Genomic DNA, 22,664 nt, shown 5'->3' on the forward strand with positions numbered 1-22,664 from the left:
ATTTCTTGAGGGCACAACCCAGCCAAGCGCTGACCCCCAGGCTTACCATTGATTGTCCCCAAACTGTCCAGAGCCCAGCTGGAACTGGTCTAGAGACCCCAGGACAGGAAGTGAGGCTGCCAAAATGAACTCAAGCCCTAGGCAGAATGCCACATAGGGTAGCAAGTCTCCTTTGCCCCATCTTTGCCCCATCTTTCATCCCATGATGGTGCCAGTGTGCTGATGGGGTGGGGAGATGAGGCAGAAGGGAGGACCTTCCCTCCTCATACCCTTCTAACAGCCACTGACTCACTGACCACTGAACCAGACCTACCAACACACACAGTGGATACTAGTAGCCTTGGTCCTTTCCCAGCCTGCCCACAACTGGTGGGTAGACCAATGGATGGGTAGCCTATATTTGTTCATAGGAAGTAGTTCTCTGAGCAGCTGATAAGGAAGAAAGATACTGTAGCTCCACTCCAAGTCCACATAACCCCCTTGCACCACCAACTTCCTCTCAGCTTCCCTGCCTCTTCCCTTGCATGTATTTACACACAAATTATAAACACACCCAAGTATTACACATTTATCCCTCCATCTCCTATTGGATAACCTGTCTAACCCCTTATATAAGATTCACAGATGCTTTCTCTATATATACATGCATTATGCATACATCTGCAGTTTCTCTTCGCTGCTCTATCTCTTTTCACATAAACACACACAAGTATCATATATGAACAATGTCCACACCAGACAAATCACCTATGCGTGTACACATAGTTACCCAACTCCCCTCAATTTCCCCCTCTCTCCTTTCTTGTAAGCTCACACACATATGTTATGCACACATACAACACATACAACACTACACTACACATAGACAGACAGATACACACACACCACACACACACACACACACACACACACACACACACACACACACATCGACTCAACCGGATCCCATGGGTACCCAGCTGGTTCATGTCTAATTGGGAGAATGAGGTCATCAGCTTTATTCACTCCGAGGTTTGAAACCTGACCATATAAATGGGCACAGAGAAGCATGGAGTTGGAGACAGGAAATTGGCATCCCATAGATGAGCATGTATGTGCAGTTTGGGCACATTTTTCTATCACTTCCAAGATATAGAATACCAGAGACTGAGACCAGTGCCACCAGAAGCTATGGTCACCACAGTGGCAGGAACCTGCCAGTGAGTAGACATGTCCTCTGAGCTCCAAGTGCATGCTCCCTACATAAAGCAGGCATCTGATTCTCCCGCCCCAGTCTAAAGGTGAAGAACTTAGAATGCAAAATTGGAGCTGAGAGGAGCCCTCCATCCCTATCTCAAGGTCTTTATTTTGGGGTGGTTTCTTGGGATGCAAGGACTCCATTACTCAGAGGCAAGCAACAAAATGTGGCAGAGTCTTAAGGCTGGAGAGGAAGTTTATCATGGACACAAGAGCTCATTTGAAAAGAAGGAAGAATGAGGTTGGACTGGAAACGACTTGGAGAGTAGCTAAAATCAGTTTTCCAGGCAGTCTCTAGCTTCTCCAGCTCACCGGAACAACCTCACTGGACTCTCTCCCCTTTTTGTCACCTAGGAGACTGGTTCCTCTCAAGGTCAAATGGGCAGGTGGGAAGTGGCCTTTCCAAAGCCACTTTCATTTTCCATAACCTTTCTCCTTCCATGCACAGAGGCCCTGTTACAGCTAAACTTCTGTCAAAGATCCAGGCTCAGAAACTCCCAGAACGGCTAGTGAAGGCTCCTTGGCCTCCAGGAAGGTCACTATGTCCTGTTTTTGGTTGCAGAGGGTCATCTGCAGAGGTGTGCAGCCAACTCCATCCTTGATTCCAGTTGGGTACCAGCCTTGACCAGAACTTGAAGGATGGTTATGTTGCCCTTGAGAGCAGCCAGGTGGGCAGGTCCAGTCTACCTTGTTGCAAGCATGGACATCAGCACCATGTTCCAGAAGGTGGATGATGCCCAGGAAGGCCCCCTTCTGCCCTGCCAGGTTGAGAGGAATCCAGCCAGACTAATCAGCAGCATTTGGGTTGGCCCCACCCTGAAGTAGTGACACCACCACCACCTCCTCCCCATGGAAGGCAGTCATGTGCAGGGGAGTCCCGTGCATTCTTCCAAGAGCATCTAGGTCTGCATGGCTCTTGACCAGGAGATGGATGATCTCCATGTGACCCTTGTAAGTTTCTAGGCTTACGGGTGTCCCTTCCTGTTGTGTGGGTAGCTCCAGGCTGACCCCATATCTGAGAAGCATCTTGAAGATAAGTTGCTTACCCTTGGCTACAGCCATGTGCAATGAGCTGTAACCACCATGGTCAAGGGCATCAGGGAATTCCCCACCTTTTAGCAGGTGTTGGATGGCTCTCACTTTCCCCCTCGCCACTACCAGGTGCAGGGGTGTCCTCAGGTTTCTCTGCTGAGCATCCAGTTCAGCCCCAAGTCTTATCAGCAGCTTGACCAGATCAATATAGCCAAAGCAGCCAGTCACATGGAGGGGCATCTTACCCTCAGCCTCCTGTGGGTTGAAACCTGCCTGTCAGGAGACCAGAAGCTATGCAACATTCTCAAAGTTATTTTGTGCAGCTAGGCTGAGTGGAGTCCAGTTCCTGAGCCTCCACCAGGACTCCATGGTTCAGGAGCAGATGGGCAATATGGTCATCCTTATTCTGGGCTTCAAAATGCAGTGGGACCTAGCCATCCTCATCTACCAAGTTGGTACTAGCACCGTGTACCAAGCACAGGGCACAGAGGTCAGGCTGCTGATCGTAGGTGGCAAGGAGGGGTGGTGTATAGACAGACGCCGTCTGGCAGTCCACATCAACTTTATGGGTCAGCAGCAGCTTCACTTGGTCCAAACTGCCCTGGGCCACTAGGAAGTAGAGGGGAGGCATCTTGTGCTCATAGACATGTAGTTCTTCATCACTTGGGGCCAAGCTCTTGCCATCAGAGAGTTGTAGGATCCACTTCAAGGAGTCACCTTAGCAGATAAAGTGATGGGTTGAAAAAAATTAGATCCATAACCTGGTCAGAGGTCACCTTATGTATCCCCCTGCCTCCTGGAGACAGTTTGCAGAAACAGCCTAGACTCGAGGGCATTGGCTTTCATGGGTCACTGATTCCATTAGAGCTTGGAGCCCGTGCATTTTACAGAGGAGTCAGGATGGATCTGGAGTCAGGAGGCCTGGATGAAAATCCATACTCCACCTCTGAACATCCCCTGGCTCCTGCTAGTTCTCCATCTCTTTAAACCTCCACCATCCAGCTATTTAAAGGGGAGATGAACCACTCTTGTTCATGCTACCAGTAGGAAGACAGATTAGGTAATTAAGAATGTTCAGAAGGACCCAAGAAGAAGGCAGGCTGTGAAAATCAAAACTGCACTAGAACTTGGGCTTGTGTGATACAAGACCTCAGCTCTCACCTCCTCCTGCCACATCTATGTATCAGGACAAAATGACCACTGCCAAGGCCTGGCCCCTAAAGATTCTGAATTATATGGGGTAGGCATTGGACACATCTTTTTCAAATAAGTCTAACACAAAGCCAATATTAAGAGTCAGTGTTCTATTGCTCCTGACAGAAACAGGGGAAACTAATCTTAATGACACAAACATGAAGGAGAAACTGATCCAGAACTCCAAGGGCCGGGGTATTTTTGAACCATCCCTGCTGTGTGGTAGGCTTGAGAAAGAGAAAGGGGTACGGAGGATGAGCAGAGAGAATGGATAGACCCCACCCTTTCCTCCATGTGGAGTCTTTGGTCCCATCTCAGCATGACAGACTCAACACTGTGTGCAAGCTCCTGGTTGACTTCCCTTCTGACCTGGGAAGGCAGGTACAGGGTGGGACATCAGGGGTCAGATCTGGTCCTCCCTGTTTTTCCTCTCTCCAGTGCTTTTGGTTACCCATCAGGATTCATATCCTAGCCTTCCTGGGAAACCCACCTATAACATTGCCCCTCCAGCACATGTATAGAATAAATCACTAAGCAGAGAAGATCTAGGGCTTGTCCTTCATTTAGAGGCTTCAGGATGTATCTCTGGAATCCCCTGATAGCCCCTGATACTTCCCATGTCAGAGTAGGGACAGGAGACTTGAAGGATGGAGCTGTCCACAGTGTGATAAGGTCCTTTCCAGGGGCTCTGAGCCACAGCACCCATGGCCTTTAGAGAACAGCGGGTGAATAAGGGGATATGCCCTCTGCTAGGGATGCAGACAGCTCTTAGCTAGCCTCCCAGGGTTGGAGAGTTAAGTGTGAGTTAGCTTTGTTTACATTTCCTGTGTTCCCTACAGCAGTCCAAGGCCTTGTGAATGACAGCCTTTGCCTAATCCCCACAGGCCAGCCAGAGACTATGGATGACACACAGTAGCTTCCAGCACCCCTACAGTGGCCTGCACAGCCTGCCATATCCACCTTGTGGGGCTGGCTTAGTGATGGCTTGCAAGACACCTTCCGGACTAGGGCTTCACACTCAGGGTCTGCCATAGAACTCTGGAGTAGGGACAGCAACATATCTGTCTCCATGGTCACATCTGCTCCACAATGATTGGGCAGGGGAAGGTAACAGGCAAGTTCAGTGGAGTTCACTGGATTTTAGATATTCATATGGTTCATGAATTCTCTTAAACATATTCCTAAGTTCATGTATGTTCCTATATGCCCACAATGTGGCAGGAAGCTGAGCCCTACCCTTGTCATGGCTGGGGTACACTTGGCAAATCAGTGACCCTCTAAGGTAACTTTTTTTTCAGAAGGAGAAGGCAAGGATCAGGTGATCTCTAAGATGCTCACCCCTCTCTGTGTTGTCCCTAAAGGATCAGATAACCTCATCCCTCAGCCTATGACCTTATAGACCTCACCATACTCAAAGTCCCCAGAGATAGCTCCAGAGCTCAGTGGCAGTACCAGGCTCAGATGTTATGGCTTCTCTTTGCTGACTCCATCTCGCTTAGGCACATGGTGAACACTCTTTAACAAAATCCACCCCCATCTGTACAGCTCAGAGAGTCTGCCTCCCAGCCCCACCCTGAAAATGTCTTAAACATCTTTCTCAGCTTTAGTGCCAATGGTGTCTCCCGTCCCTCCCTCTTTAGCTCCTCGGCATGGAATAATGGGTACTTACTTAGAAAACATGGTCTCTTCTTGGGGTCTTGGTCCCAGCAGCGTTTCATCAGGTCCAACATCTGATGGGCCTCCTCTGGCCATTCAGCAGAGACAGGCTGCAAGGGGTGGGAGGCCCTCACGCCTGCAGCTACCCAGATAATGATGTTCATCACATTGAGCCCTACAAGGGAAGATCCAGGCTGTGCAGGTTTCCAAAGCTGAGAACAGAGTGCTGGCAAGTGGGTAGAAGCTGGAAGGATCCTGACAGAATGGGAATGCAGTAGGTGCCCTATACATGCTCAGGGAGTAGACAACAGAGTCTCAGACCTCCTTGAAGCTCCGGTTGAGCAGCTGGGTTGCTGATCCAGCTCTAGCCAAGACTCAGCATGATCCCCACCTCCTTTTTCTGTGCAAAGGCAGCAGAATCGACAAGCAGGCCTGGGGAAAGGCTTCAGCTTTCCACATTTTAAAGTGCAGGGGGTTTGGGTTGTTAGGATCTGTGAACAAGGTCAAGGCTCATGTTTGCTTACTATGCCATAGGTTCTAGTGTTTGTGGAATAGAGGAAGCAGAGTAAAAAGTAGAAATCGTGAGGAGCTCACACCATGGTTCACACAATCCATTATTCCTCTTGTGTTCTCCAACCTCAGCCTCCCACAGGCATAGAGCCACGAGCATCTGTTATGTGTATATGGTTTATTTTGCATGAGAATCTCACAGAATGACAATCCCAAAGCTGTAATGAGGAATATATTAGCTGAGAGACAGAGGAGTATTCATGATCCCTAGACAGAGGGGCCCCGCAGTCTACAATCTCAGGTGAAGCCTCTCCAGGTCCTTCTCAACTCTTTCCCTCCATCAGCACCTGGAGGAACTGTTCCTGATCCTTGTCCTGCCCTACCTGTTGGCCATAGGGACCTGGCTGGGGTAACAAATCCATCATATGACTTAGAGCCTAGCTGCCCACTCATCTGTGTATATCATATTCAAGCCCTGGAGCCTTGCTATTCTCCAGGAACGTTTCAAGAGGAATGCCACTGAGTGTGCCCCTCAGAGCCGATCTCTCGGTGTACTGCATGTGGGTTGACTGCTCCATCCACTTGGTCAGGCTAATATCTGAAATCTGAAAGAAAACCAGATGCCAAGGACAGGGTAGCAACAGGCACCTTCCAGAGGCCATCTGCAGCTCCTCCCAGCTGCCCTCATCAGTATATGCTCTTTTCGTACACCACATATGCATTTAACTTCACTGCCTCCCAGCTCTACTACCCGCTCCCCATGGTCTTGAACCTGTCATTCATCTTCTCCAAGCCCCAGTTTTCTCATCTGTAGCATGAGACCCTGTTTACTTCCAGGTGCCTTGTTTTTCTCGTTTCCGTGGGTCCTAGGACACTCACAACATCTGTTTATCCTTCTTTGCCTCCAGCCTTTCAGACTGTCATTTACCATTCATTAAGGGACAATGAGATGGGGTTTGGAGACACCTTTTTAAACCACACACCAGCATGATGGGTGGGCATTCAGATAGCGTGTTCATGCATTAAGAACAAGTCTCATTCATTTTTGAGACCCTTTCCCTGCTTCAGGGAGCTCTTACTCCTCTTTGCTCCACCTTAAAAAACAAGTCTCATCGAATGCTTCTATACTGCAACTAGGTTCAGCAAGATGAAGTAACAAAGTTTTCACGGAGTATGTAAGAAGTATATAAGCATATATTGAGATAGATTGAGAAAGTTCTCCTCAAGGAGGTAATGATCAATCTGAGAGCTGAGATATGATTAAGACTTTGTAGATAAAGAGAGTTGGGAAACAGAATGTGCAAAGGCTCTTGAAGGCAAAAAGGATTATGAAGGTTTTGAGCACTGAAGAAAAAGGCCATTGTGACTTAATAAAAATTTTCTTTATACATATCCCTTCTCCAGACAAAGAACGTGAGGGGTAGAGATTATTCTATCAGTCTCAGAAGTGTGGCCCAGAGAGCATTGTTAAGGGCACCAGAACCCACAGTCTCACGTCACAATGTTGTCTGCTCACCCATCTCTGTTTTACTATCTAGCTGAACAGAAACTGGCTCAAACTCTTAGCGGGTTCAGTGATTGGCAGGTAGATAATCCTGCTACATGGAGGAGGTCTGGCATACATCACCTTGACATGGATGTTGCTGTCCAGCAGGATGTTGCTTGGCTTAGGGTCCAGGTGGAGCAGGGATGGCTTAAAGCTGTGGAGAAACTTCATGGCCAAGCTGGTGTCATGGATGATGCGGAACTTGAGTGGCCGCTGAGGCTGTGGGTAGGTAGTGTCTTCTCCAGGGCCATGAACTCTATCACAATGCCCAGGGGCTGCTTGCATACCCCATAGATGGACACAAAGTGTTGAAACTTAATTGTCTCTATTTTGACTGCTTCTTCAAAGAGACAATTCATCTCAGAGCTGTGGAGAACCAGTGATGGGATGGAAAAAAGGGAAACACTAGTGACCTGGGCTACAGGCAAAACATATCAACTCAGCAGGACGCAAGCTGAGGAGACCCAGAGAAACCTCAAAAGCTTGCGAGGTAGTGGAGAGCTGTGAAGACTATAGGAATACCCCAGGCAGCCAGGACTGGGGCTCAAGCTGTTATCAGTGAAAAGGCAAGGGGTTTGCAGACTTGGGAGTCCATCCATCCTGCAGAGCCAGCCATAGAAAGCCTAGAACACAGCCTGCCGTTTATCCTGCCCACTTGCTTTCATGTGCATCTCCCGTAGCAGCTTTTGAGCCCCTGGAAGACCATCATTATGCTTCATGCTTCTATTTTGAAATAACACCTATTACTATTTTGATTATGAAAATAATACATTCAACCTATAGAACGTCTAGGAGATACAGAGAGCTGTAAAACAGAAAATTAAACCACCAGTAATCCAACCTTGCAGAGTAGTCTCGACTAACATTTTAGTGTGTTCTTTTATGACGTTTTCCAGGAATTGCTTTTCCCTTTCTCCCCTTTTGTCACCCCCCTCCTTTCTCTCGCTTCCCTGCATTGTTAGTCTATGGAAGCAGGGTAGTCCGTACTATGGATGAACTATAATCAGAACTCTTTGCCCCTCCCTCACCCCCATGCCTGGCCAAGCACTGCACAATATTTCTTTGTGGAAGTGAGCTGAAGTCAAGACTTAAAGGGAAGCCCTGTAAAACAAGTACCGTGGGGCCCCTCTCTCACTTCGCTGTGTGTGCCCACAGAATTGCAAATATGCAAATCGTGAGAGACTGTTTGGGAATTGCAGGGGTAGGGGTTAAGGAGGAATGGCCTCTTGAAAAAGCAAGATATCGGCAAAGCTGTGCTGGTGCTGCAGTGGGATGCTGCTGACAGCTGACGAGATGCTCTCAGGGTCACCCTGGGAAACCAGCCAGAGGGTCTGGCCTCTAGGAACATCTCCTGTTCTCCAGGCATCTGAATAGCTGGTTATTTCAGGGTTAGCCTTCTTTAACCCTCCTGCTATTCCAGACATCTTCCAGACTGCTCTGGGGGTGTTTTTAATCCTCTCTCGTTCTCTTGGGTACCAGAGTATAAACCAGAGTAATCTCTGCCTCGAGGTGGACAAATTTTGGCTGCTTTAGAAAGCACTGTCCTGACCTCAAGGCTTAGTTCTATCACTTGAGATGTGCGTGACTTTGGACAATTCTTAGGGCCTCACATCTTTGCTTAGTTTCTGTCTCTTTGGCTTCAGTTCCCATTGCCCCCAGCCCTCAGCAAGCAGTGCAAATCTCTCTGCTGTTATGCTAGCCTTGTCCAATTCCCCTGTATCTCCTTCAGTCATTCTGCTCTTCTCCATCTCCTTTGCTAATTTAGAATGCTCAGCCCTTGCAGTCAGTTCAGGCTCTCTGCTCATCCCACCTTACGTTCCAATTTCTCTGGTCATGATCAGCATCTTCAATCACACATTTGATGCTTAATATCCTTCCTCTCCCCATAAGACTGCCTTATGCATCCCAGCCAATGCTCTCTCCACGCTCCAGGCCTCAGACAGGTCCTAGATTCCTCTTTGACCCCTAATTTCATTACCACAACAGTCCCATCCAATGGCTTTCTTCTGTCTCAGAGCTGAAGACACAGATCTCTCAAAGCCTGACAAAGGTCCTTATGGGATCCCCCATCTTTACTCCCTGAGCTCATTGCTTCCTAACCCATCCTCCTTTCTCTACCCTTATGCCAAGCATGTCGCCCCTTCAGGAACTCGGCTTGTGCTGTTTCCTCTGCTTAGAATACCTTCACTCACAGAACCAAGTGGCCTGCCCATTCATCTGCTCCAAAGACAACTCAGATGGCCTTAATAGTGTTCCAGAGACAAGCCTCAATAAATGGCATCTCTACCTCAGTTCTATCACCTTTTATCCCTGCAACATGCGGGTGACCAAATCTACTCTTGGAAGATCCCATTGCTTAAGTCTTAGGTCTATCAGTCAAGAAAGATGTCTAGAAGTCCTAAGAGCTATAAATAAAAATTCTATTTGTTTATCTACTCATTGCTTCCTCTATTAGAATCTAATGAAGCAATAATCATAAAGCTCCAAATATAGCCATCCATACATAACACACACTAGTTATAGTTATTAATATTTTTATTATTCCTTTTCACTCTTAAGAACTTGGAAAGAAATATGGGGGACAGGGAGATTTTATTATAGTTGCAGTATGGGCAGGTCAATACTATCTGCTTCCTTGTACTATTTCTTAACATGTGTGTGTGAATGTGCATGTGTCACCACTCATATGTATGCATGTGGAAGTCACAGGACAACTTGCAGGAGTCAGTTTTCTCCTCCCACTCTTTGGGCACTGGGGATCACACTCAGCCATCAAGCTTGGCTGCAAGTGCCTTTATTTGCCAAGCCGTCTCACCACCTTTCCTCCTGTTCTTGATTTCAAAGACTATACACGGTATGGACTAATCTCAGAGTCGTCTGGCCCTATTCCAAAGCCGAGTACTCTATGCAGAGAGGAGCTAGTACAAAAGCTGCTGCTGGGGGCATTGTCAAATCACAGAAAACGTAACCAGCACCATCTAAGTACGAGTCACTGAGTTTCCGGTTGATGTTCCAAGAGGCTATATGGGAGGACATGTTTTCATACTCAGACCTAGCTTCTCAGACGTTTCCTTCCAGGCTGTGAGGGGAAGCACATAGCAGGAACACACAGCGAAGCCAGGGGCAGTAAAAGAAAAGCATGGCTGTAACCCACACTATGACTGTCAGGATCCAAACAGACTGATGTATGGGACTGTGCACTTGACTTTCCAGCAGGATTGATGTCAGCTGGCAAATGGCTTGGGTGGATCCTGCCTTCAGTTTATCCCCCTTGGAAGACCAGCAGTGTGGTATCAGCTACCCGGTGATATCCTACTGGGGCATCCTCTCTAATCTTCTCCAGCCTACCAGGACTGGCATGGCAAGAGAAAAGGTGATAACTGACAGGTCATTGAGCAAATGTGGTACATTTCTTGAAAAGCTCAGTTCTGTCTAGGAGAGAAAGATGAGGCAGAGTGTGTTTATTCATTATCACATAAGAGGAAGGAGCAGAGCAAGGTGAAGAGGCCAGACAGACAAAGGCATTTTTTGCAAGATGGTTCCTATTCACCTTTGACCTCTTGAGATGCTAACAGCAGGTATTATTTACCTACTTATTGGGGGCCCAAAGAAAGAGCCTACTCTGGGGAATTTGGATCACAGGGCCCATTTAAAAGCATCTAGACAGTTACCAACCTCAACCCCAGCTCATCCCTTCCTCTGAGCTCCCTAGACCAAAAAAGCTTGTTGTACCTCAGTCTCTTCTGTGTGGAAATGGGCTGTCAGCTGCCTGGTGGTTTCCTTCTGGAGGCACAGGGAGCAGTTGGCATACTGGGTCCTCCAGTGCTGGGCCTTGCCTGGAACACCTGGCTGAAGCCACCACAGGCTACTTGGTGCCATTCTCCTGTCCCTTCTCCTTCCTTCTCCTCCTCTCCCCTCCTCTCTCTCCTCCTTCTGGAGCATCTGTCCCAGCTTCCTGAATACAGTCCTTCCTTCCTGGGGCCATGCTCCCAGCTTGCTGCCTCTGCTTCCTCCTCTTCAGGAAGGGTGAGAATGGTTGGGTGAACCAGTGCTCCCTCCTCTACCTGCCAAGGTGGAGAAAACCAGCCAACCCAGAGCCTGAGGCTGCAGAAGGAGAAAGTAAGCCTTCCCAGGTGCGTGGTCACTAAGGTCAAGGATGAGTATAAGCCTCGTGGGTCAGTTCAGTGGCCCAGCAGTCCTGTAGTAATCTGCACACTGCTAAAAACCAATAGAGCTTTTCTCCAAACCAGAATAACAAGTCATTTGCATACAAATAAGTTGCCTTGTTTGTCTTCTTTCTCCACCCTGCAAAGGTGCTGCAGAGGGTGCAGAGGGTGTGCTAGGTGAGCTCTGGCAGGCTTCACCTCAGCTGTGTGCTGAGGGCAGGGTTAGTCGCCTTAAAGGAATGAATGCATTCAGGAAGCTGGGTCATATGTTCCCAAAGAAGGGGAGAGAGGAGGGGAGAGCAGGAAAGGGGAGGGGAGGGGAGGGGAGGGGAGGTGAAGGGAGGAGGAGATTAATTATAGCATCAATAGCTGGCTTTTTTCTCCTTTAGCAGTTATTAGGCCTTATTTTTATTTTTCAGCTCTCTCTGGCTTTTTCCCCATCTGTAAAATAGAATTATTTGGCCATAGGAATATCCATTCACTCATACCTTATACAAACATTAAATCTAAATGGAGCATGGACTTAAATATGAAATAGAAACATAAAGCATGTAGGAAAAATATTCTTTTTCTTTCACTTTTTTTGAGACACGGTTTTACTCTGAGTTCTAGATTGATCTTGAGATCACCATGTAACCAAGGCTGGCCTTGAACTCATGGTCCTCTTACCTCTGCTTCCCAAGCATTGGGGATTGCAGGTATGCATGAGTCCACCTGGCCCTATAAGAAAATACTCCTGGCCCAGGGTAAGGCAAAAAACCCATACCACAAGCTGTTTCATAAGATAAAAAAAAAAATTAAGAAACTTAACATCAAAATGAAACATTTGCACTCTGGGAAGGACCACATTAGATGAGGAGAAGATGAATCATACAGACAGAGAAAATACTTGTGAACTGAATACTGGATAACCATGTCCTGCTGATTCCTAGTATATATAAAGATACCTTCAAAGTTAATGGCAAACTGGCAAAAACCATCACACGCAGTTATCCAGTTATAAAATGGAGAAGAGACCCAAACATGTTTTCCTGGGGACAAATAAGGACATGAGAAGATGCTCAGAGTCATTAGCTAACCAGCAAATGCAAATTGAAGCCACAAAAACAAAAAAAAATTGAAGCCACAGTGGGATGTCAGTGCACACGTAACAGAATGGTTAAATAAATAACAGGGCCAAACGCTGATGAGAAAATGGACCACATATACATTGCTGGTGGGGATATAGGATGGCCCAGCCACTCTGCAAGGCAGTGAGACAGTCTCCAAGACGATTAAATGTATAATTACTAAATGACTTGGCAATTGCCCTCTGGGGAAATAAATCTCAGAGAAATAAAAACCATATTCACATAAAAAACTGAACATGATGTGAATTGTTCCTATGGAATACTAAAAGTGTGTGAAATGGCAGAGCAGGTCAAAGGTTAAGCATGTTGAGGCGGAGTGATTCTCAGCAACTGTTGACAGGCACGATTTACTGGACTGTAGGGAATGATGATGACTTTCAAAACCAGTTTTAAAGGGTGAACATATTGTATATCCCCATTCACAGTCCTGAAACGACACAGTTATAGGGATGGGAAACAGGGTGGTGGGTGTTGAAAGTGGGGTGGAGAGGAATGTGGATGCAGCTGCAAAAGCCTTATGAGGAAAGTGTTCTCTGTCTTGACCTTGGTAGTGGCCCCATGAATCTACACGTGATGAAATCACAGCAAACTTGCTACAAATCTGCAAGAATAAAATGGGATTCATTTGCCAAGGTACCAGACCCACCTGGATGTGGTGGTACAATCCCCATGGGCTGGGGTCCTAGACTAAATTAAAAGGAGAAAGCAAGCTAAGCCTTAGAATTCATCTTCTCCTGGGCATGCAATGTGACCAGCCACCTCACACTCCTGCTGTTAGGTCCCTTCTGCAATGATGAAGTCTACAATTAAATCAGGAGCCCAAACAAATACTTCAGTCTGGTGATTTGTTACAGCATGTTAACTAATATAAACACTGGCAGAGCTGTGTCCAGGAAAAACACGTGAATGAAATCTTAAATAGAAGTGGAAGAACACACAGAGCAAAGGCTACTTTTTCTTATACATTGGCAATGAATTTAACTGAATTCTCTCTGTGTCCCAGGATCTTGTGCAAGGTCCAAACTAAGAACAATGAACGAGGAAATCTGGCAGAAAAACGGCCTAAGCTGCAGAGCATTCATGCTGCTCAGGGCCACATACGGTGATCTGTGAGAACAAAGCGATGAGCTAGAGGCAGAACTTATAATTAAAAGTAAAACAGGGCATAGAAACCTGGAAAATCCAGTCTGGCCACACAAACGGGGAAAGTATGCAAGTGTGCACCGAGGAACTGGTTTCTAACTGTGAGATTAGCACGGAAGAAAGGGAGCCAAGTGTGGCTCGTCAGAAGCACAGTGTGTGTGGAAGGGGATTGGCAGGGCTCTGAAGTCATCTCAGAGATCCCTGAGGTTGTCTTTATCACCTTGAGTGCAGGATGGGATCACTGCCCAGGGCCACCTGGGGTCTCTGCTCCCTAAATCTGGCATAACATTCTTTGGTTAACTAATCATGGCTTATTCAGTCCCAGTCCTAGGAATAGCATGTGACTCAGGAACTGAAGAACAAACTGTGTGCCTCAGTGGTATACACTTGGTGGTGTTTCCACAGGCAAATAATGCAGGATCCATTGAGTCCTGGCCTTCCTCCACCTAGACCTCAATGGGCACATTCACAGACATGAAGCAATGGACATGAACCCCTAAGAGGACCACGCTGAAAAGAAATGTGGAGTTCAAACTGCTGCAGAGTCCCCAGGATCATCTGTTGAGCCACAGTGACCAGAGTCCTGTTGTGACCTCCAAAGTATACAGCCGTCAGAACTTAAAACCTGCTTTGGAGAGCTGCAATCATCAGAGTTCAATCTGAGAGGAGAAAGTCCAGAAAAACCATAGGATCCGTGCTATCTCTGGGGGTCCAAACCACTTAGTGTATCTAAAGAGGAGGCCTTTGAAGTGGAAGATTGTCTTCCAGGTTTAAGATTTAATGTCTGCTGTCTTGGGTTTTGGACTTGCTTGGGGGAACTGATACCCCTCCCTTTTTTCAAGTCTGTGTCTCAAGTCCTTTGCATTAGGAATACTTACTCTAAACCTGTTTTGCTACTGAAGGTTATTTTTTTAATATTTATGTGTCTGCATGTGTAGGTGTGTACATGTACATATGTGTGCAGGTGAAAACAGAGGCCATAAGAGGGCATCCAATTTCCTGGATGTAGAGTTACAGGCAGTTGTGAGTTGCTTGACATGAGTGCTGGGAACCAAACTGGTTCTCTTCAAGAACAGCAAGGGCTCTTAACCACGAAACCATCTCTCCAGGGCCCTGTCATTGAACTTTAGAAGGGAATTGCTTTGATTGGCTCACAGTTAGACTCCAGGCTGCTAAGCTAAGACTCTGTGAATTGTCTGGATGGAATCACAGGGTTTATCCCTGTGAAAAGGAGTGTCTGGGGACGAGATGTTATGGTTTATCCCCCTCTGAATCGCATATTGAGTATTGGGCAGTGGGGGCAAGGTGAGCATTAATAGGAGATCAAGCTGTTAAGAGGGATTAACACTACTCATGGAACTGAGCAAACTCTTGTAGGAGTGAGTGCTTGCTCTATAGCAACTGGTAAGTTACAGTGGAATGAGCTTGAAGCACCAGCTGTTTTCTGTGGCAGATTCTTCTCTCATCCCTGTGATCGAAACACTTGAGAGAAGCAACCTAAGCAGGAGAGGCTTGTTTTGCCTCCCGGCTCCAGGGAATTCCAATGTCTCCTAGTAGAAAAGGCATGGTGGGAGCCCATCCATGGCTGCAGGAGCTATGGCTCCTCACAGAAAGTACAGACTAGAAATCCTGGGGGAAGTTCCCAAATCAGAAGTGAATCCAACCTTCAGGGCCTACCCTTGAGTGAACCACTTCTACTAGCCTAGCTAGACCACATAACCAAAAGATCCAGACCTCTCCAAACAGCACCCCAGCTGGGAATCAAGCAATCAAGTCCTTAAGCCAGGAGGGGACATTTTACGTTCAAATCCTGACAGTTGCCATGTCTGTCTCTTCAACGTGACTGCTTGCTTTTTCACATCCCAGCCATGTTATGACTCAGTACAAGGCCCTGAGTAGATGCATCAGTACAATCTAGCCTCTAGGACATGAACAGAAATAAGCCATTATCCTTCATAAATGATTTAGTCTGTGGTATTGGGGTATAGCAACAGAAAAATGACCTTTTCAGCAGCACCTGAAATACGTGACATAAGCATAGAAGAGGCATGGATCCCCAGAAAAACCATGGCGTTGTTACCAGAACGGGGGGGGGGGGATTTCTCCTGCAACCGGAGAATCAAACAACCCATCGGTAAGTCTCCAAGGTAATAAATAGCAAACCAAAGACCCAGGCCCAAAGCAATAGGCTGGCTGTGTATCCAGAGCTTGTTTGGATTGAACTGGGGTCCCTGTTGTTTGGTTTATGTTGGGCCCAAAGCTTCTCTAGAAGCAGCCTACTGGGGGCCAGTTTTTCTAGTCGCCCACTGCAGAATATTTGCCACCGCCTCTGCAGAGAGGATTTTCTGTTCTCAGTGCTTCCAGTGATAACAGCAGCAGCCCCTTTATTTGAAATGTCCGTGTTTCAAAGCCATTCCTACTTCAGTCCATGACCTGAATTTTGTATGATTCCATTAGTTCTAAGAGGCAAAGGGAAGGAGAAACACTCGTTTCTTTGTTACTGTTTTAGTGATCTGGAGGCTAGATATGTACTGCAATCAGGACCACAAGACTAAACCCACAGGATTTAATGGTGAAAGTCTCCTAGATAAACACGGAAGGGCAAGAGGAGATCAGATCTTCTTAGAAGTTATTCATGACTGTTCAAAATGGCTCCCTTCCACCTAAATGGCTAAATAGGATGGGTTAAATTCTCTTCATACAATTACCACTTGTCTATCTTAGTTGATTTTTCCATTACTATAACAAAATATCTGAGGCTAAGTGTCTCTTCTAGAAAAGGATTCTTTAAGAACTGAGCATGTAGTCTTGCCTGTCATGCACAAGCCACCTCAGTTCCACCACCACGAGAAGAAGGAGGAGGAATGGGGGGCAGGGGAGGAGGAAGAGGAAAGAAGGAGAAGAAGGAGGAGGAGGACGGGGAGAATTTTTAATGGAATCATTAACAAATGAATGGGTGAAGACAGTATATACAATGGAGTTTATTCAGTCATTGAAAATAAAACTATGCATCTTGCAGCAAAATGAATGGAGCTGGAAACATCATATATCTAGACTATGAAATACAAATATCACATGTTCTTTCTCATATGTAACTCCAGGTTTAAAACAGACTTGAACATTAAGGGGGACCTTTTGAGAAGGAGAAGGGGATGGGTAAGGAGGGAAAACAGAGTGGGTAAGGTGGATGGCATATCATCAAAGCATGAGACACACACACACACACACACACACACATATGAAAATCTCATCATGAGACTCATTATTTTGTACAATTAATACAGGTTAATAATGTTATTTAGTGCATAATTCTGGATGTTCAAAATCATAGTGCTTAGATCAGCTTGCCTCACAGATTGCAAGACGGGGGGATAGAGATGCTGGGGCCTCACCAGCAGGGACTATACTAGTTCCTTCAAAGGGATGTCTCCAATAACCCAACAATCTCCTGCTAAGTCCCATCTCTTTCTATTTGAAACAATTGCCTAATAATTCACAGAGCATACAATTTGTCTATCATATAACTCAATGGTTCATAGTGTTGTTCACTGGCCTCCACCGCTTTCAAAGTTAGAACATTTTTTGACAGTTTTATATACATATACTATGCGTCTCGATCCCATCAATCCTTCTCCATTAGCCTCTTATTACCCAGCCCCTGACCCTCTTCATCTCAGTTAGTCTTCTTTCTGCTCTCGTTCGTGTATTTTGTGCAGCTCCTCTCCAGGCAGCCACCATGCGTGTTCATGATGGCAGCATCCAGAGCACATCCAGAAAACAGAGTTTCACACACGTTCTTCCTCATCTGCTGGGTCTCACGCACTTTCTGCCCACCCTCCCACAGCATTCCTTGAGCCATGGAGGAGGTGACATGATAGCAGAGAGGCCAAAGTCACAAACTTTCGTTAGCTTGAAGGGCCCAAGCACCCTCTCGATGCCTGCACGATGAAGGGCTAATCCTTCCTTCTCCCGTCATGGCATGCTTCTGTAACATCTGACATGGGGTGCATGAACCAGGGGCCGAGGCCTTGCCAGCATCAAGAGGAGTTTCCTTTGCATATACTCTGTTTTATGACTTGATGATATCCTGCTCTGATTGCAACGGAAGGGCTGGGGAGAGGCCCCAGCCAACGGAGCGCTTACCGTACCAGCATGAAGACTTGAGTTCAGATCCTCAGCACCCATATAAAAAGCAGGACACAATGGTGCATGCCTGTAATCTCAGTGCCGGGAAGGTAGAAACAGGTGGATCACTGGAATGCACTGGCCAAGCAGTCTTGATTTATTAATCAAGTGATTAAACACTGAACTTCATGCTTAGTGAGAGCCCTGTCTCAAAAAAAGGGGGTGGCTAAAGAGATGGCTTGGCAGTTAAACACACCTACTGCTCTTGCAGAGAACCTGGGTTCAATTCTCAGTGCCCACACAGTGGCTAATAGCTGCCTGTTACTCCTGCTCCAGGGTGTTTGGTGGCCTTTTCTGACCTCCACAGGGACCAGGTACATGAATGGCAAACAGACATAGATACAAGAAAAATATTCATACAGTAAAAATAAATAACTATATAAAATATAAAAATAAATAAAGTGGAGAGCAATTGAGGCAAATACCCTTAAACTCTGGTCTCCCCATGCAAACATACATGTGCATGTACACCGACACACAGGCACATACATGAACATGCAGCATATCACGCACACACATGCACACACACACACACACACATACACACACACACAAAGTTACAGTAGAAGCAGATGAAAGAATAGGACCCATTTTACCCAAAGTCGTGTTGGATGGTGGAGCACAGTGCATAGCAGATAGCAAGCGTCTAGTAATGTTTACTGAGGAAGGGAAGGAGGGAAATTCCAGGGCTATGCAATCATTTCAATAACCTGCTAAGCTGCTGTTGATAGCCACACAGACATCAGGCTCCTGTCCGTCTGAGGAAGGAAGGCAGTGTCTGGAAATCAGACACTGAAATGGAAATCTCCATCTTTTTGAAGATGAAAATGGCTTCTATACATTGGCAACCACCCCACGTGTGCGGCTGATCAGATGGGAAGGTAATCCTTCACCGTGCAAGGACTGAGGCTGTTATCTAACAGACTGTTGATGGATTAGCAAGGCTTTCTGATAAGTCATTAAAGGAGTTAAAGTTTTATTCCCTTTCATGCTAGACACAGGCCCAGGAAGTAGGTGGAGATGCTCAGGGTAGGACTGGGTGCTGGTTGTGGTGCTGTCATATTTCCTCAGGAAATTCTGGACAAGACATTGCCTCTCTATGTTTTCAGCTTCAGGTGGGAACAATAGCACCTGCCTGGTAAGGATGTTGCACCAATGAAGTGCACTCATTGAGACGAAAGGCCTTTGAAGAATTTGAAAGTAGGTATCTGTGTGAGGATGTCATTACTCGGAGCAAAACAGAGACTGCTGGGCTGGGGTTTGGCTCCAGACTCCAGGCCTTAGGCCTCCAATTGCTCACAAGCAACAAAAAAAGTCACCCATGCCAGGCCTTTTGAAGGATAATCCGGTATCAACCACATACATATGAGGAATGCAATCACCAGTGGTATCTGATTATGGCTTTTGGGAGCCAAAGGAGACAATGCCAGGATAGAGAGGAAGCCTCTCTCAGTACTGATGGTTCATGCAATTGATCTTGTGAGCAGGTTGAATGGCAGAGCCATGCCCTGCCCTCAGGTCCCTACAGTAAGGTTATTATGCTCCTCCAGTCTGTATCCAGTTCTCTTTGTCTGGGCCCCGAGATTTCCCATAAGAAGAATTCTAGCCACCTTAATGAATTTAATTCTATTTAGGAAGCAAACAAACAACAACAAAACCAAAATAATGAGCTTCATAACAAGGAATATTTCAAAGTCCATTAAGACAGAAGATGGGGAATGTGAGCTGGAGAGGACTTCATGTGAAGTAGAGGGATGAGGGAGGGAGGGAGGAAAAGAGGGAGGGAGTAAGGGAGGAGGGAAGGGATGAGAAACAGCTTGAACCAGTTGTTTAACCTTTGAGTGCCTTAGTTCCTCCATCTGTAAGGAGGGGCCAGTTTTAGTCCCTCTTCATTAAAGAGAACCTACAACTTAGTATTTTAACAAAAGATGTCTGTCGACATGCTGGAGCTGTGTGTTTGGGGGGGGGGTACATGCGCGCACCTGTGTGCATGCAGAATTTAGGGAAGAAAGTAGACTGTCTTTTGGAAAAGAGCAGAGGACAGCAGATGCGGAAGGTGAGGGAGTGAGTGTATCCAAGCAAACAACGGGAAAACAGGAGGAGAGGGGCACAGGGGGGCAGCTGTCACTCAACCAACAATGCCTAGGCTTCTCTGAAGTGCTGGAACATTGCAGTTAACCCCAAAAGTATGAAACTTAGGGCAGAAATAGAGGTGGGAACCAGAACATGACCCTAAGACTACCTTTATTTTAAGGTTCAATAAGGCTACAATGGATGGTTTACGTACAAAAGCCACATCAGACTTTATTAGCTTTATAAGGAAAAATAATTTGAGGGATAATAATGGATGTGCATGTTTATATTTGACCTAAACCTTCTGAGTTGCAGCTTTTACTTACATGCTGATGAAAATTCCCATGTTTCATGATCCCTGAGAAGAGCCTGCAGGGATGTCCCAGGAGGAACATCTGTGGAGTAGTTGCACCAGTGTAACAAAGTCGACCCTGTTCTTCAAAGCCTGTTGTGTGCCAAGCACGGTGTGGGGAGCTTTATAGGAATCACTCTTATTCTTAAAAATATACCTGGGCGGGTTGGCGGAGCCCGCCATGAGAAAAAGCCGCGTGGGAGGGCGCGCTGGCGCTGGCGGTGGCGGCAGTAACAGACATATAAACACAGGAAATAACCATATAAGAATTTATTAACAAGGAGAGAAAGAAAGAAAGGAGAGAGAGAGAGAGAGAGAGAGAGAGAGAGAGAGAGAGAGAGAGAGAGAGAGAGAGAGAGAGAGAGGGAGGAGGAGGAGGAGGAGGAGGAGGAGGAGAAGGAGAAAAAGAAGGAGAAGGAGAAGGAGAAGGAGAAGAAGGAGGGAGAGAGAGGAGGAGAGAGGCAAAGCCCGTGTGTACACCGGGAGAGAACACAGGGAGAGAGCGATGGAGGGGCAGAGGTCAGAGGTTAAAAGGAGTGGGCGTGGCTAGGGTAGGGACCAAAAGAATAACAATCACCATAATTAATCCTCATGGCAACCCTGTCCTATCCCCAACAGCATCACTTTTTATGAGCAAGGCATCGAAGAAGTCAAGCCAACTCAGCGCAAGGCTCTGAGATCACAGTGGGTTGAGAGAAACTTTGCATCTGCACTCTGATCATGGGAGGGCTGCCAAAAGGTCTCCTGGCCTTTTGTCCCACACTTCTTTGATTGGGCCATTGTCCAACTAGGGGATAGATACTAAAGATTCCTCACCTGGCCCTTCTGAGTCAGAGCTTCTTTGCTGTAAGACAAGAGGGAATAAGCTAGACATCGCGGGTTAGTGGCTTGTTGGAGGCAAATCAGATTCCCACTAAGCGGAACCTGGAGAGATGAACCCTGATTAAAATTAAGCCAGCATAGGCGAAAGCGTCATTTTTCTTGTCATACATACCATAGCCCTCACTCCCTTACCCTGCCTGTGATCCAGCCTAAATCTGCACCGCACCTTGGCTCACGCATATCCATATGAAAAACTCATCTCTCCGTTTCAGGAGATAAACTGTGTGGGCACGCACACATATGTGTGTGCGGCAGCCGGAGGGCAGGGGAGGGTCTGGAGGAGCAGATGGAACTGCGCGGCAGATTAAAAGCACCAGTGTGAGGTTGGGGGCGGACACGTGACAGCTGAACGATGCGAAAGCGGATCTGAATCCGCACCGGCAGAACTGGTCACACTGAGCAGTTTGTTGGAACTGGCTGGTAGCAGGAACCCAGTTCCAGAATTAGGAAGACCTGGCCCCCAGCCCCACACCTGGGGAGGCCTGAGGCTTGGGGGTGACTTGCAGAGATTCTCAGCAATACTTCCTTCTGCTCTGCTAGTTCTCTGTGGGCTGCCTCTGCATCCTCTGGGGCTGAATCCTACAGCAGTCAGAGCCTGGTCTGTCTAAGGGCTAAAGGCCCCCCCACAAACCATTACTCTTAGTCTTTTGGAAACTGAGATTTCATTAGAGATCTCGTTAGGAAGAAACGACCCATCCAGCTGATATCTGCACAAAAACACCTAAGGCTTAGCTTCTTTGTGGCTGCTGTGTGGTCAGGAGCTGAGAAGGGGTGATGGTCAGTGGATTGTCCCTCCCCATTTCCAGGGCAGACAGAGAGAGCAAGGCTAATGATATTCTGAGGAGTGTGTGGTTGGACTGACAGCTCTTGGAACCAACAGATTTAGCTGGATTGAAATTAGAACAAAGAAAATGACAGGAGTGTCTGTTGGAAAAGGACCAGACCCCAGCACCTTGCACTGGAGCAGTCAGAGGTGTGCACAAATACAAGTGTAGCCTTCCTTAGTATGTGGTTCCTAGGGAGGAACACTGTTACCCCACTCCTGAGTTCTGAGTGCCCAGAACTCCGGAACTCCAGCCCCGCTGGGATTGGTCTTTCTTTCTTTCTTTTTTTCTTTCTTTCTCTCTCTCTCTCTCTCTCTCTCTCTCTCTCTCTCTCTCTCTCTCTCTCTTCTTTTCTTTTTTAAGACAGGGTTTCTTTGTGTAGCCCTGGCTGCCCTAGAACTAGCTCTGTAGACCAGGCTGGCCTTGAACTCAGGGATCCACCTACTTCTGCCTCCCAAATGCTGGAATTAAAGATGTGCACCACCACATAAGTGAGATCGTCATCCTTGCTGACTGTCTTGGAAGGATATAGGAAGACCACTGCGGACAGAGGTGGTTTTGGGGAATGTTTACCTTTCCAGGCATAGGATGGGGGAAAATAACAAACACAGTCAAGGGCAAATGCTTCCTTATCTTCAGTAATGCTGGGCCACTAACAAGAGAATGGGTTCTTTGGTGGAAAGAGAGAGGAGAGGGAAGAAGAGGAGAAGGGAGGGGAGGGGAGGGGAGGGAGGG

General features: G+C 46.9%; 1 protein-coding gene across 1 annotated transcript; it reads right to left on the reverse strand.

Annotated features, from left to right (window-relative positions):
• Positions 1–1,222: 1,222 nt before the first annotated feature.
• Ankk1 (ankyrin repeat and kinase domain containing 1) lies at positions 1,223–21,097 on the reverse strand. The gene is given in 14 exon segments (XM_005347517.2): positions 1,223–1,841; positions 1,844–1,914; positions 1,916–2,611; positions 2,613–2,985; positions 3,798–3,831; positions 4,423–4,541; positions 5,132–5,293; positions 6,020–6,233; positions 7,256–7,386; positions 7,389–7,540; positions 10,944–11,004; positions 11,007–11,079; positions 20,198–20,316; positions 21,040–21,097. Coding segments are annotated over 14 exon segments (2,406 nt in total). The 3' UTR covers positions 1,223–1,698.
• Between the last annotated feature and the right edge of the window lie 1,567 nt (positions 21,098–22,664).

This window comes from Microtus ochrogaster, chromosome 5, assembly GCF_000317375.1.
Source record: "Microtus ochrogaster isolate Prairie Vole_2 chromosome 5, MicOch1.0, whole genome shotgun sequence".
NCBI classification, from domain to species: domain Eukaryota; kingdom Metazoa; phylum Chordata; class Mammalia; order Rodentia; family Cricetidae; genus Microtus; species Microtus ochrogaster.